The 15,240-nt window shown below is 46.4% G+C and overlaps 1 protein-coding gene and 1 long non-coding RNA gene across 6 annotated transcripts in view; one reads left to right on the forward strand and one right to left on the reverse strand.

Moving 5' to 3' along the window:
* TDRD12 (tudor domain containing 12) overlaps positions 1-10,346 on the reverse strand; it is a 70,569-nt gene extending 60,223 nt beyond the window's left edge. For 2 of the 5 annotated variants that reach the window (XM_072782630.1, XM_072782631.1), the window contains exons 1-2: positions 9,797-9,949; positions 45-203 (exon numbers count right to left, since the gene is read on the reverse strand). In XM_072782630.1, coding sequence (XP_072638731.1) covers positions 45-203; positions 9,797-9,820 — 183 coding nt within the window. In that variant the 5' untranslated portion in view covers positions 9,821-9,949. Of the gene's footprint in view, positions 1-44; positions 204-9,796; positions 9,950-10,212 lie in introns of those variants that run through there. The other 3 variants (XM_072782625.1, XM_072782619.1, XM_072782629.1) reach the window with 3 other exon arrangements.
* LOC140607969 (uncharacterized) lies at positions 9,016-15,104 on the forward strand. Its single transcript, XR_012009915.1, has 3 exons — positions 9,016-9,111; positions 13,789-13,889; positions 14,742-15,104. It is a non-coding gene; the product is annotated as an uncharacterized lncRNA (long non-coding RNA).
* The last annotated feature ends 136 nt before the right edge of the window (positions 15,105-15,240 follow it).

Raw genomic sequence — 15,240 nt, forward strand, 5'->3', positions numbered from 1 at the left:
TAGTGGTGAAAGACACAGTGCTTAAAGTACATTCAGATACATACCTGCCCTTCTTCCAACATTAATGGTTTTATTTCTATATCTTGGCACATGCTATTATAGAAGTCATTCATGGCACTATTCAGTTTTTGATAATCGACTTCATGATCTAAAAAGGGACTACATCCTTTTATAATAACCCAGAAGCATCCTGGATCTTCAATCTGTAAAATTTTTAAAAGACAAAACAATGCATGGTTTAAAAGCAGAACCATAAAATAATAAACCATAGAGGCATGGATAACTGTTACTAACTTAAGTGATTTAACAAATTCTAGATGAGTACCTCTGTCCTAAATGGACCAAAGGTAAAAGATAAAATACCTCTGATATAGACCAAATCATCACACTGTACACCTTAAACTCGTAAGTTTTATGCCAATTACATTTCAATTAAGCTGGATAAAAGGTAAAAGATGCAAAGATAAAATTCTAAAACTTGTAAAAAAATAAAAAAAAATACATAACCAACAACATGTCAGTAAATTTTAATTATGTGCTGTGACTTAAAAAGCAGACCTCAATGCCCTCCATCTTTTGTATTTTTTAAATATCCATAACAGGGTGCCTAGGTGGCTCAGGGGGTTAAGCATCTGCCTTCAGCTCAGGTCATGATCCTGGGGTCCTGGGATCGAGTCCTGCTCATCAGGGAACCTGCTTCTCTCCCTCTGCCTCCCACTGCCCGTTTGTGCTCTTTTGCAAATTAATTAAATATTCATAACAAAATACAAAAGCAAGGTTCCTTTTTTGCAATATGCTATGTCTTTTGTAAGAAAGAGAAGGAAATATGAATACACATATATTCTGCTCATATTAAAAAAAATGACGGCAGATAAACCAAAACAAACACAAGTCATTGCCAACAGGAAGCCAGGAATAGAAGGGATGAGGATGAAAGACTTCTTTGAATGCACCTCGTAGATCAGTGTCATTAGAAACCAAGATTTTCATTGTTAGAAGATACAGATGTAAAATAAAAAGTTAAATTTGACTTGAAAGCATCAATAGGAATTCGTGACTTTTCAAGTGTATTTATTTCCTAAGTCTGCCTATTGAAAGGGCCTAAAAGCAATGACATCCCAAGACTTGGGATCCTAGGTACCTGGTGGCAGGAATACAGGTGTTCACTTTAGTATTCTATTTTTCTAAATATTGGAGTATTTTTTTAATAATAAATAGCTGGAAAAAAAGGAATAGTGGGCCATGCTGATTCCAGGTCACAGAGTCCCTTTCCTCTGCATGGACTCACCCACCTGCAAGTAACTATGATAAACAGAGGAAAAAATACAAAACAACTATGAAGGCACTAAAGAGAACCGCAGGGACTGGACGCTTTGCCAGGAGGATACTCCTCCCGGTAGAGGAGGAAGGGCTGTAACTCCACCAGAAAGCCACAGTGTGTGTGACTTGAGGAACCAGAGAAGGGAGTCTGGGGGCTACAAAAGCAGCTTTAAGTTTAGGGGAGAAGTTCTGAAAGAGCCGCAATGGGGAGAGCCAAGTCCCTGGCAAGCCTGCATGGCACAGGGGAGGCCCCAGCAGCCTGGGGCAAAGTAATCACCAGGAGGTGGACAGAAACACTACAGAGTGTTAGTGCTGCCCATGAGAAGTGCCACCTCTCTCCCAGCACGTCCCGTCCCCACCCCTCTGTACCCTGGCCCCTCTAAGATGCCTGCGTGGGGAGGCTCACAGCTGCCGGGAGCTGCCCGTCCTGGCCAGCTCCTGACCGACCCTCAGCCTCCCTTCCTGTGAGCACCTCCTCACAAGGGCTTACAGGTGCCAATCCTCCCCGTCCCTTTGAGTCAGGTGTGCATCTCCCAGTACCCAGGAGTAAGTCTCAAGGACCTGCCAGCCTTGGCTGGGACCTGTAACCACCAGGGAGGCAGGGGCACAGGCCTCCTTCCTTGGCTAGTAGAGCCCCTCCTTTCCTCTTCCTCGGTCTCCCCCCAAAATGCTCAGCCACCTCTGTCCTGCCCCAGGTCCCGCCCCTACTGCCTGCAGCTAAGCCTTTCACTGGTGTCTGCCTTTGTTGGTCTCTGGCACCATCACAGGGAAAGAGTGTGCAGCAGGAGTCCTGCCAAGTTAAGGAGGCTCAGCCAGCATCGAGGGCTCTCCGCAGAAACCCGACATGCCAAGCCTGAGAATTCAAGACCACGCTGCTGGGCAAAGAAAATGTGCTCTACCCCCAAGGGCAAAAGCCAAGGGGGGCTTGAAGAGTATGAACCGGGCCTCCTGGAGGGTGGTCAGAACGAGTGACTTAAGTACAAGTCAACACTCTTGACCATACCTGCAACATCCAGAGTGGCAGTTACTAGACACATAAAGAAATGAAAATGGGATATGTGGCCAACGACCAAAGCAGCCAGTACAAGGGAACCCCAGGCTGCCCAGAAGTTGACATGAACAGGCAAGGACTTCAGAGCAACTGTTAGAAATACACTGGAACAATTTAAGAATAAGACAGTTATAGTGAGTGAGTTCATTACTTAAGAGGAGAATTTAAAAAAAAAAAAAACTTTCGAAAATTCCAGAACTACAAAAGTAAAACATACAAAACAAAATTTTACTAGTGGCGTGCTCACTACTCCTATTCAACATCGTACTGGAGGCCCTAGTGGGTATCACAAGATAAGGAAAAGGTCAGCAAGACTAGAAATGAAGAAAGAAAAGTGTCTCTATCCACAGTTATCTCAATGGAAAACCCTAAGGAATCTATAAAAAATATATTAGAACTAGTAAGCGGCTCTAACAAGGTTCCCGGGTACAAAGTCATATATTCAACTGCACATCTATATTTAGCAATGAAAATTGGAAATTTAGGGATCCCTGGGTGGCGCAGCGGTTTGGCGCCTGCCTCTGGCCCAGGGCGTGATCCTGGAGACCCGGGATCGAATCCCACGTCGGGCTCCCGGTGCATGGAGCCTGCTTCTCCCTCTGCCTGTGTCTCTGCCCCTCTCTCTCTCTCTCTCTCTCTCTCGCTCTCTCTCTGTGACTATCATAAATAAATAAAAGAAAAGAAAAGAAAAGAAAAGAAAATTGGAAATTTAAATTTAAAAAATAGTACCATTTTCAACAGCACTAAAAAAACAGGCTTACTCAGGACTGAATCCAACAAAACATATGCAAGATTTGTGTGTGTTCACAGGTACACAGACTGATCAAATAGATCAAGGAAGACCTTTATGCCAATATACTGTGTTCATGGATTGTTGAGATGTTAATTTTCCCCACAATGATCTACAAATGCAACTCAATTCCAGCAGGAATTAAGAAATCAATGAACTCACTGTGAAATTCTCTTTGGAAAGGCAAGGAACTAGAATGGCTCAAATAATTCTGAAAAAGAACAACACAGTTGGAAGACTGAACAGTGTGATACTGGAGAAAGCACAGACACATAATTCAACAGCACAGAAACAGACCCACACATACATCGTCAACTGATTCTCAATAAAGGCACAAAAGCAATTCGGTGGAGAAAGGGTAGTTTTTTTAACAAATGGTACTGGAACAATTAGTTATCCATATGCACAAAAATGAGCTTTGATCCATTCTTCGCACCAGCTACAAAAATTAACTCAAATGGGGGCTCCAGGGTGGCTCAGTCAATTAAGTGTCTGCCTTTGGTTCAGGTCATGATCCTGGGTACTGGGATGGAGCCCCGTGTCAGGCTTCCTGCTCAGCCAGGAGTCTGCTTCTCCTTCTCCTTGTGCCGCTCCCCTCTGCTCATGCTCTGTCTCTCAAATAAATAAAATCTTAAAAAAAAAAATAACTCAGATGGATCCTATATCTAAATGTAAAACACAAAACCATAAAATTTCTATAAGAATATATGGGGGAAATCTTTGAGACTGTGGGTTAAGACTTTAGCTATAACACCAAAAGTATAATTTGTAGAAGCAAAAATTGATAAATTGGACTTACTCCGAATTCAAAACTTCTGCTCAACGGAAAGCACATTGTCAAGAGAAAGAAAAGTCACAAACTGGAAGAAAATATTTGCGATCACATCCAACAAAGAGCTTCACCCACAGTACATAAACTCTAAATACTCAACAAGAAAATGACCCAGTTAGAGAACCAGACAGATGCAAATGGACACTTGACCTGAAAAGATGGAAGAATGGCAAACAAGTGTTGTGCCCAAGATTGCGAATCCGAGAAACCACCGAGGAGCCAACACTGATGCAAATACACGAGGGTTTATTTACAAGCTCGGGCTTGGGTCCAAGGGCACCCGACACAGCGGAGCAGGGACTTGGACCCCGAGACTAAGAGGCGTAGCAGCTTTATCGGGGCCAGTGGCCCATGGATACGCAGAAAGCTGCACAGTCATGTCGGTCCACACGCAGGTGGCCAACTGAATTACACCTTACCCTATAGTATCCACTTGAGCTGGCCTATTACTTTGGTCAGAATCGGCCCGCAGTTTTGGGGGGCACAAAGCAGGGTTACATTGTTATGAGCCGATTTCCGATTAGGGTGTGCCCAGCGGCTCGCCTAGGGTGGGGCAGCGCCTTAAGCAATAAGCAGGTCATGTGGGGGTCATAGGGGAGGTGGCCGGGGTAGCACAAAATGGAATCAGTCCTGCTCTGCTTGCCCAGGGGTAGGGGATTTTTGTTAAATTTCCTGGGTCCCACACAAACACCTAGAAAAATGATCAACATATCATTTCCCATTAGAAAATGCACATTCAGGGTGGCCTGGATGGCTCAGCAGTTTAGCGCCGCCTTCAGCCCAGGGTGTGATCCTGGAGTCCTGGGATCGAGTCCCACATCAGGCTCCCTGTGTGGGCCTGCTTCTCCCTCTGCCTGTGTCTCTGCCTCTCTCTCTCTCTGTGTGTCTCATTAATAAGTAAATAAAATATTTTTTTTAAAAAAAGAAAGAAAATGCCATTCAAACCACAGCGAGAGACCACCATACAGTAAACTAAACATCACCAGAATGGCTGAAATCTATAAAACTGACCATCTCATGTGCTGGTGAGAATGCAGAGCCACTAGAGCTTTTTTTTTTTTTAAGATTTTTTTTCATTTTTTTTTTTTATTGAAGTTCAATTTGCCAAAGTAGAGTATAACACCCAGTTATACTCTACACCCCACCAAGTGCCCTCCTCAGTGCCCGTCACCCAGTTACCCGTCACCCAGTTACCCCATTTTTTTTGTAAGATTTTAAGTAATTTCTACACCCAGCATGGGGCTCAAACTCACAACCTCAAGATCAAGAATGCAGGGACTGAGCCAGCCAGGCGCCCTGCAGCTGGAGCTCTCCCACACCGTGGATGGGAACGCATAATGGTACAGTTCCTGTACACAATTTTCTCATGAACTTATTAGACAGCTAACACAGAAGCTACTGTTTATCCTTGAGGCTGACCTTATGTTCACACAAAAACCTGTATGAACAAGTTGTAGGAGCTTTATTTATAATCTCAAACATAAACTCAACTCACAAGGCCTGTGGCTGGTGACTTTACAAATTGCTGCACATTCACACAGTGGACAAGTACCCAGGGGTAAAAAGGAGGACATTATGATTCATGCAACTGTTCAGGCAGGTCTTAAACGTAAATGCTCAGAGTAGCCAGATTCCAAGGCTACCTCTCTCTTTTTTTTTTTTTTAATTTATTTATTCACGAGAGAAACAGAAAGAGAGATAGAAACATAGGTAGAGGAGGAAGCAGGCTCCCTGCAGGGAGCCCGATGTGGGACTCGATCCCAGGACTCCAGGATCACACCCCAAGCCAAAGGCAGATGCTCAACCATTGAGCCACCCAGGCGTCTCCCAAGGCTACCTCCTACTCCATGATTCCACCTGCACGTTTCCTTTTTTACAACATCCTGGAAAAGGCAAAACTAATAGGGTAAAGACCAATGGTTGCACAGGACGTAGAGTGGGGCAAAGAAAGGGCCATGAAGGAACACGAGGTCACGGAGGGGTGATGGAACTGCTCTCTGCTTGGACTGTGGTGGTGGTTACAGGACTGTACGCATCTTTCAAAATGTCACAGAATTCTACATGAAAAAGAATAAATTTTACCATATGTAAATCAAACCTCAATTTAAAAACTAGTTTATGAGTTTAAAAAAAAGAAGGGTCCCTGGAGGGGGGACTCAGTCAGTTAAGCATCAGACTCTTGGTTTCGGCTCAGGTCATGATGTCAGGGTGGTGAGATCGAGTCCCACCACAGGCTCTGCTCTCAGAGTGGGGGAGTCTGCTTGAGATGCTCTACCTCTGCCCCTCTCCCCACTCACCAGTGCACCTGCTCTCTCTAAAATAAATACAATCTTAAAAAGAAAAAAAGATGTGAAGCAAACATGGCAAAATGTCAAAAGATTGGACAAGGCTAAGTGGCAGATGTCCAGGTGTTTGTGATTGTATCTTTTATACTTCTTTGTATGTCCAGAATAATTCCTAATAAAAAGCTACATTTTAAGTTATTTTTAATCACAAGGAATGATTTTTTAAAGGGCTGCTTGTCCTCTGATGGGATATCACCCATGCAGTATTTTTACTAAAAATGCCTGACCTAAACATAAACATGAAGAAACAGACAAATCCGAAGTGAGTGATATTTTGCTAAGCGACTTCCCTTGTCCTTCATAAATTTCAGTGACACAAAAAAGCCAGGGAACTGACCTAAATTAAAGGAGACCAAGAGGCCATGACAACTAAACACAACGTGCAATTTTTTACTGGATCCTGGAGCAGAGAAAACAAACTCTAGAATACATTATTGGGACAACTGGAGAAATTTGAACATAAACTATGTGTCATGGTATCGGATCAATGTTAAATTTCTCAAGTGGGATAATTACAGAATGATGATGTTAGGTCTTTTTTCTCAGGAAATACATGTGTAAGAACCTACGGTTCTCAACTAATTCTCAAGTGGTTCAGCAAAAAAGCAAATAATTCTCTATATATTTATAAAGAAATACGTAAACCAACAAATTGTTAATAATTAGGATATAGAACATACGGTTCTTCTCAATATGGTTTTTGTAACTTGTTTTTATATTTGAAAATCTTCAAAATATCAAGTTGGAGAAAAATGCTTAAATAAATTTTTAAGGCATCACCGATCCTTTGAAGTTTCAGAATTTATCTTTTTTCTTTTCTTTAAAAAAACTCTGCCTGTAAAGCCTCAGAACTGTAGGCCGGGTTCAGTTTTACCAGCTAGGGGAACACGTGCTTTCCTGGGAGGGGTGGGCTCACTAGGGTACGGTGCCACCCCAGCTCTGACACTGGCTGCTTCCAGCCAAGTCTAGAAAGCAACACTGCCCACATTGTAAACACCAGCCTTACACATTTTCCCCCCTTGCGTGTCTGTTGTATTTCCATTAGAAAAATATCATCTATGTAAAATTTTGGTCCACTTTCTTCTCCTTTACCCCTAACATCCAAACTCAAAATACTTATATTTTATTCAAGCAAAAGCAGAATCATTTATCTGGCAAGAGAACTAGATATTCCACATCGTTAATAGGGTTTAATTGAATTAGACGTGTTCTTTATTATTTCTCAGGAATGACTGATCTACCTTTTCTATGTTGTTTCCTACATTATTTGTTATTTCCTTTTACTTTCACTTCCGAGTAATTATGTGGTGAGCGTCTCATTCCCCATATTCGGTAATATGTGTGTCCAAGTGTGATTTATAACATCATCTAATTTTTGATTTCTGTTCAATTCCCCTTAGTGTATGGTATTTCCATAATAACTCCACATATTTTAGTCGAACACACTTGCCAAGGTAGATTGTAAAAATTAAGATGTTAAAAAAAAAATTAAGATGTTAATTTTAAAATGCCGTGACAATTCCAAACCAAACAGTAAGCCTTGGCCCACTTATAGTCATGTTGACAGGAGAGGTCCTTGGACTTTCAATCTCAACGCGGCCTCCTTTGGTAGGAAAACCCACTCCTGAGATGCTGTTTGTGGATTCCATGGACAGCACTGAAATCGTTCATGTGAGTCAGAGAACAGCTGTTTTACCACAGCCTGCAGCTTTCAGAATTTCACCCGTGTCACCCGTGTTTGCTTAGCTCCTGCCACCCCTCCTGGCACAAGCTGTCCACTTGAAGGGTCTGTGCGTTGCTGTCCAGAAAGGTGGTTGGCTGGAACACAGCTTGACTGTTAGACCAAAGGCCCTGGGGCTTTTCCAGTCCGATCACCTTTCTTATCCAAGATGCCATGGCTAATCCTTTTCTCCTGCAGCCCTGCTAGGAGAACAAGCCCACGTACACCATTCCCCCCGCGTCTCACTGCACTCCTGACCGTGGCACGTTGCCTGCACTGCTTTAATACATATTTTTAATCAACACCTTTTTCTTCACTAGACTCACCCTAACAGCCTTGCAATGCTAGTTATGTTTTTATGTTTTTATTTCTAAAATCTCTTACAACAAATATTAACTGTTAACTTTTAAATTTTTTAAAATAATTTCTAATGATGTGAACTACTCCCATACTGCACAGAAACTCTGCTGAGGGTGAACAGGTAAGAACTGGAGGTGTGGACAGACCAGAGCTGACAGGGTACAGGGTAGAGAAAAGGATCCAAGACAGGGGTTGCTTCCCCAGTCTGAGGCAGGGAGAAAGCAATACCCGCCCCCTTGCCAAAAATTCTGTCCCAGGGGATTTTGCATGTAGTAGGATCCACAACCCTAGAAGAGCCCTGTCTTTCCAAAGGAGAAACTGGAGATGCCTATTTAGGACTGGCGATGGAGAGGGGCCTGCTAATTGGATCTGAAACCCCTAAAAGTCTTGGAATGAATCCTCTTTGATAATCAGATGCTTCAAATGTTCGTGATCTCTCCTCATATAAATCACCTACCTAAGCCCTAAAACAAGAGAGGGAAAGTTGATGGTTTTTCAAAATCCCATCATTTGCTACGTTCCTCTCCTCTGCCCAAAAAAGCATGATTTAAAAAAAAAAAAAAAAAAAAAGGTTTGGATTTCCTTTTCCAAGGGACTGAAAGCCAGCCCTTTTCTCTGGTATCTAAACTCCTCCCTCCAAGTCACCTTGTGAACACAGTATGCCTCAGTCTCCCCATCTCACCTGAGATGCAGGTAAGTCTACACCATCTTACCGGAGACACGAAACTGCGGCTGAAACTGCAGCTGCGGGCAGGTCCCACCCCCCCCTCCCCCCCCCCCCCGCCGGGACCGAGCATCACCGGAGCCCCGGGGGCCCGAGCATTACCGGAGCGGGGGGGGGGGGGGTACCGAGCATCACCGGAGCCCCGGGGGCCCGAGCATCACCGGAGCGGGGGGGGGGGTACCGAGCATCACCGGAGCCCCGGGGGGCCCGAGCATCACCGGAGCGGGGGGGGGGGTACCGAGCATCACCGGAGCCGGGGCGCACGCGCGGGGAGGGGCCCCCAGAGGCCGGGGGCGGCGCGGGCGGGGTTCCCGGGGCGGCCGGGCCGGGCGCGCGTGGAGCGGTGGTTGCCCCGCGGCCGAGGTGCGCGCGGGAGAGGAGCCGTCGGGCGGCCCCCAAGTCCCGGGCCGGGGAGCGGGGGAGCACCGAGGAGTTTCGGGGCCGGGGGCCACGAGTGCCTTTGCACCCCGTGTCCCTGGCCATACGCGGGCGCCCCGGGGCGGAAGGGCGCGTGGAGGATGCGCAGGCGGGGGCCCGGGGCGCACGCGGCAGCCCACCCGCGAGCCGGGAGCCGGGAGCCGGGAGCCCGGAGCCCGGAGCCCGGGGCGGCCCCTGCGCGGGGCCGGGGCGGCGCGGGGCGGGGCGCTCGCTCACCTTCAGCACCAGCACCTCGAGCATCTTCCCGCGCCCCTGCCGGGCCTCCGGGCCGCCGCTCCCTCGCAAGGCCGGGTGCCGGCCGATCCCGCCGTCGGGGCCCCGCAGGCCCGCCCGTCCGCGCCCTGGGGCTCGGCCACCGCGCACGCCTCGAGCCTTCCAGAAGGCCCGCCCGCCAACGGCCCGGGCAACCGCCGGCCTCCCTGCGCAGGGGGCGGCGGGCGGGGCGGGGCCCGGGTCACGTGGCCGCCCCGACCCCCGCGGGCTCCCCCCGCCCCCCTCTCCGACCCACCTGGAGGCCTCAGGGGTCAGGAAGCCGCGCGCAGGCCGCCAATGCAGAGCTGGGGACACCCCCCTCCCCGCACCCCCACCCCCTCCACCTCCTCCTCCTGCTTCGGTCCCAGATTTCCTCCCACCTGGCCCTTAGGTGGCAGGGCTCCCCCAGACTGTCGCTGGCCACTCCGGTCACCAAACCGCAGCCCCCCTGGACGGGGGCTCCAACCCGCGCGTGTTGATGTTGTTGGGGCGCCCAGGAGTTCTCTAAATTTGGAACACCTGGACGCCTCAGTTTTTCTCACCTAAAAAAAAAAAAATGAGACGATTAGATGGGGTCACTCTATGTGAAATAAAGGGCACCCAAGAAGCACTCAGGGAGGGGTGGCTGTCATTACTATCTCAGGAATCTCTCTCTGACACTTGAACAAGCCAACAAATAAGAGAAATGAAGAGTCCTTAAAAATCAAAGGAAGCACAGCTAGAATAAGATCATTAAAAGTCAGGCTTACGTGGTTTTATAAGTGAATTCCTCAATATCTTGATTGTGGGAAAAAAAAAAAAGTAAGCCCATGTCCAAAGGTATTAATTTGCTAGTCAGGGGAACCAACGAGATGGCAAAAAAACGACACCAGTTTTAAGAGAGTACGACGCTTGTGGGGCGTAGGTTTTTGGGAAACGATGCTCACAAAAGCGTCCAGCCCTAAAAGTCTGTTAAAGATTTCACAAGGTCAGGTGACATCATTGGCGTCAGGTCTCAGGCAGGAGAGTTGGAGAGAAGTGTGTGGACTTCCAGTCCTGAGGGAGACACAGCTGCCAAGCATGCGTACACCTGTGGCTGACCTGGGCTAACCAGCTTCTCCCCCAGTGGAGGCACCTGGCAGGACCAACTCACCTGAAAGAGATGCGAAAGGACCAGATCTTATTTAAACAGGAGGTGCCAGGAGTTCCCAAGCCCCATAGAGGGTGCGGAGTACAGCTATCTCCCAGGTTAGTTGGGGTCAACACGTTTTTTTCTTTTGACTAGAACCCATGCTACAATGTGACGTTTCCCAAACTTTTTCACAACACAACCCAAGGAAAATGGAAGCGTCTCTCCATCATGCTAGGGTGAAGAGTCAGGACTGCTGCAGCGGGAGCTCCCTGCCCTTTGAGGCTGAAGGGGATCAGTATCTGTACCTGTAACCTGTTTCCCCAACACACCCACCCACTAGCTAGTGGGGAGCCTTGTTTTGGACATCACTCCAAAATAAAAAAAGTCATGGGTATGTGATGTACAGCATGGTGATTAATAGTTAATAATATTGTATTATGTATTTGAAAATTGTTATATGGCTTTAAGAGTAGATCTTAAAAGGTCTCATCAACAGAAATCAATTTTTTTGTGGCTATGTATGGGGACAGAGGTCAGCTAGACTTATTGTAGTGATCATTTCAAGATATATACAGATATCGAATCATTGTGTCGTACACCTAAAAGTGATGCAATATATTGATTATACCTCAATAATAAATTAAAAAAAATACTCCACAAGAGTGTCTGGCTGGCTTAGTCGGCGAAGCCTGTGATCCTTGATCTCAGGGTTGGGGGTTCCAGCCCCACATTGTGTGTACAGATGGCTTAAAAATAAAATCTTTTAGAAAACTGCTTCGTGATATAAGATGAAAAGATTATTCCCAGTGCATTTTCATAAGGACTTAACCTGCATAAGTCCCAATATTAAAACCGGAGAAAGATAACACAAAGAGTTATAGACTAATTTCACATGTCAACATAGGTGCTGAAATCTCAAATAAAAAGCCACCAAGTTAAAAATAATTAATTAATTAATTAATTAAAAAAAAAAAAAAAGAAAAGCCACCAAGTAAAACCCAGGATTAAAAAAAAAAAATTAAGCCGTGGCCAAATAGGCTATAAGGCTTATAGGGGTGCATTTAATACTGGTCAGCAACAAATATGGCTCGGTATACCCTGTTATATAGTGTGACACATACATAGAAGCCTGGTTTTGTGGACCATCTTCTCTTTTTCTTCCTGAAAATCTGTGCATTCTTTATCTTTGAAATTCAAAATACCATCCAGCTATTGGACCATTTTTGTTAATTCTCCTTTGACAGCAACAGGATCTTTTTATCTGAAGATTAACATTTTTCTTCAGCTCCAGGAAACTTTATTCTCTTCTCTAAACAATGTTTATCTTCTCTTTGTCCTAGAATTTTCTTTTATAGATATAAATGATCCACATGTTGGATGCTCATCCTCACCTGTTTTCCTGGGGCAGTAGTAACAGAGAGACTCCAGAACAAAAATAGTTCAGAGATCCAGGTTTGTTTCAAGGCGACAGTATGTGCAAAGATCCCGAGGTGGGAAAGGACTTTGAGTAATCAAGGAACAGAAAGAAGACCCTTCTGATGGGAGTGTAGGAGAAGAGTGTATGAGGTCAGAGAAAAAAGCCACTGACGGGTTTTAATGAAGGCAGTGACAGGACATGGCTCACATTTTTATACCGAGAGCACTTTTCCAGTTCAATAGGAGAGAACACGTCATGAGCTTGAGAATGGGGATGGAGAGACTAGTTCTTACATTTGTTACAGGGCTGCTCGAGTTGGCGAGGTGAGCTATAGCTGAGGCGATGGCAGTGCAGAGGACAAGATGGGATAGTCCAGGTAACTGTGGGCAACAGAATCAACGGGACTTGCTGGTCACCTGGGTGTACAAATCAAGGAAAAGGAGGAATCAAGAATGACTAATATTTTTTAGCTTAAATCACTGGTAGATTTCTAATATAGGGGAGACTGTGCTTAAAAGGGACAATTATAGGTTAGGAAACAAGCTTAACTGTTTTACCAAAGAAACCCCAAAATATAGTGGCTTATATATATTTGATTATAGGATTTATGGGGCTCCCTGGGTGGCTCAGCGGTTAGGCGTCTGCCTTTGGCTCAGGGTGTGACCCTGGGGTCCCAGGATCAAGACCTGCATGGGGGTCCCTGCATGGAGCCTGCTTCACCCTCTGCCTGGGTCTCGGCCTCTCTCTTTGGGTCTCTCATGAATAAATAAATACAATCTTAAAGATTATATGATTTTATTTATTTATTCATGAGAGACCCAGATAGAGAGAGAGGTACAGGCACAGGCAGAGGGAGAAGCAGGCTCCGTGCAGGGAGCCCAACGCGGGACTCGATCCCGGGTCTCCAGGATCAGGCCCTGAGCCAAAGGCAGACGCCTAACTGCAGAGTCACCCAGGTGCCCCAAGTGGCTTATATTTTCTTTCACGGAACAAGCAAGAGGTGAGCAGTCCAAGTCTGGCAGGCAGTCCTGTCCTAACATCTGGCTTTGGTCTCTGGGTCCCAGGGAGCTGCTCCAGTTGTCAGAATTTTCAGCCAGTGAGAAGGAAAAAGAGAAAGTGGAGGGCAAGCAGTTCCCTTTATAAAGGATGTGACCTGGAAGTTGCTTCCATCAGCCAAGGATACAAGAGGGTCTGGGAACAGGTACTGAGGGGGTACTAGATTGGTTACAAGTTAGGAGAGAACGAGTAGCTGAAGAGAAGCAAGGAGGAGCGGAAAATCGCCAAATGTTGCGGAGAGGTTCAAAGCTAAATAGAGGTTTGAGAAGGGACGGTCAGGAACAACGTATGCCCAGATAGGAGTTATCCCACAGGAGAGAAGTCTCCTTACACCTGAGCCCTTTGTGTCTCCCTACTATTGTTCATTTTTAGGAACAAACAGCTGTGAGGACGAGACATGTTAAGCTGGAATGCTGATGCCTGCCCAGTTATGGATTCTCATGGAAGTCATTCAAAGGAATCAGCAAAAGAAGGTAATGGAAATGCATATGGACTTCATATTTATTCCTGAGTTTGTGACTTCAGTTGCAGAAGGCTGTTTAGTATTGTAGAAAAGTTTTCCTGGCTGTGTCCTGGATGAGATGGCATGGAGCAGGGATGCCAGTGGGGGCAGGAAGGGGTCTAGAAGGAGTAGGGACACGTGATCAGCTTCCTCCTTCTGCATCTGAGGCCTACGTGCCTCACATACAGGAGGTATTGGTACCGGAAGAGCATACGGTAAATGCCACAAACACTCACCAGCTAGGCTCTAAAACAACACTCCATCAGCTCATGATGACGGCCCTGTTATTTTGTGTTGGGGCATTTTTTTTAAGATTTTTTAAAAAAGATTTTATTTATTTATTCATGAGAGAGAGAGGCAGAGACACAGGCAGAGGGAGAAGCAGGCTCCATGCAGGGAGCCCGACGTAGGACTCGATCCCAGGACTCCAGGATCACGCCCTGGGCCAAAGTCAGGCACTGAACCGCTGAGCCACCCAGGGATCCCCAATGTGTTGGGGCATTTGGATATCACGACAGGTAGGCAGTTACGTGAGTCTCTCAAAGAATTCTTGGAAGGAGGCAAAGTTCCATTCAGATGAAAAAGACAACAAAAACACATCTTTACGAACAAAACGAAGTCACATTACTTTGTCACATCTCCTAAGATCACCCCGAGCTGTGTAACTCCAGCAGAAAGGGTGCAGGACTAGGAGAGTTGGGAGTCTTGTGAGCCTCTCCCAGCCACGTGAGCGAGCCTGGAACACCCTCCTGCCGACAGGAAGGGTCCTCACAGCCTGCGCTGGCCTCATGGCCTCGTGTGGGAATGTCTTTCCCTGTTTCAGACTCAACGTCGTCCTCCTTTGCTCTGTGTAAGCACGTGCATCATAGGACACGTGGCCGATCCTACTACTGTATCCGCCCACTGTGGGGAGGAGACAAGAGGGGTGTTTGCAGGTCAACTGCCCAGTGTCGCCTGCAGGGAGGACTGGCCGTGGAGGACTGGCATGCGCTGCGGTAGCTGACTCTGCTCTGCCTCTTCTCGGTGAATACAGCGTCATTCCACCCAGTGCTTGGCTGTGCTGTGGTTTCCTTGGTGGCTCTGACACCAAGACGCAGGGGGTAGAATTGTTAACATGTCTGCTTTGGGCAATAGGTAAAGCAGATGTCACTTGCCTGACAAAAGATCTTGTGGCTATGGCACTAGCCGCTGGGCTAATCTGTTTCTGGGTTTCCTACCTGGCAAGTATTGGTGTTCAGGGACTTCTCTTCAAGCTATAGCATTCTATTTCTGTGAGAATGAAAGAATATTATGCTCAAGGCTGGACATCAGTGAGGAAAACT

Source organism: Canis lupus, chromosome 1, assembly GCF_048164855.1.
Source record: "Canis lupus baileyi chromosome 1, mCanLup2.hap1, whole genome shotgun sequence".
NCBI lineage: Eukaryota > Metazoa > Chordata > Mammalia > Carnivora > Canidae > Canis > Canis lupus.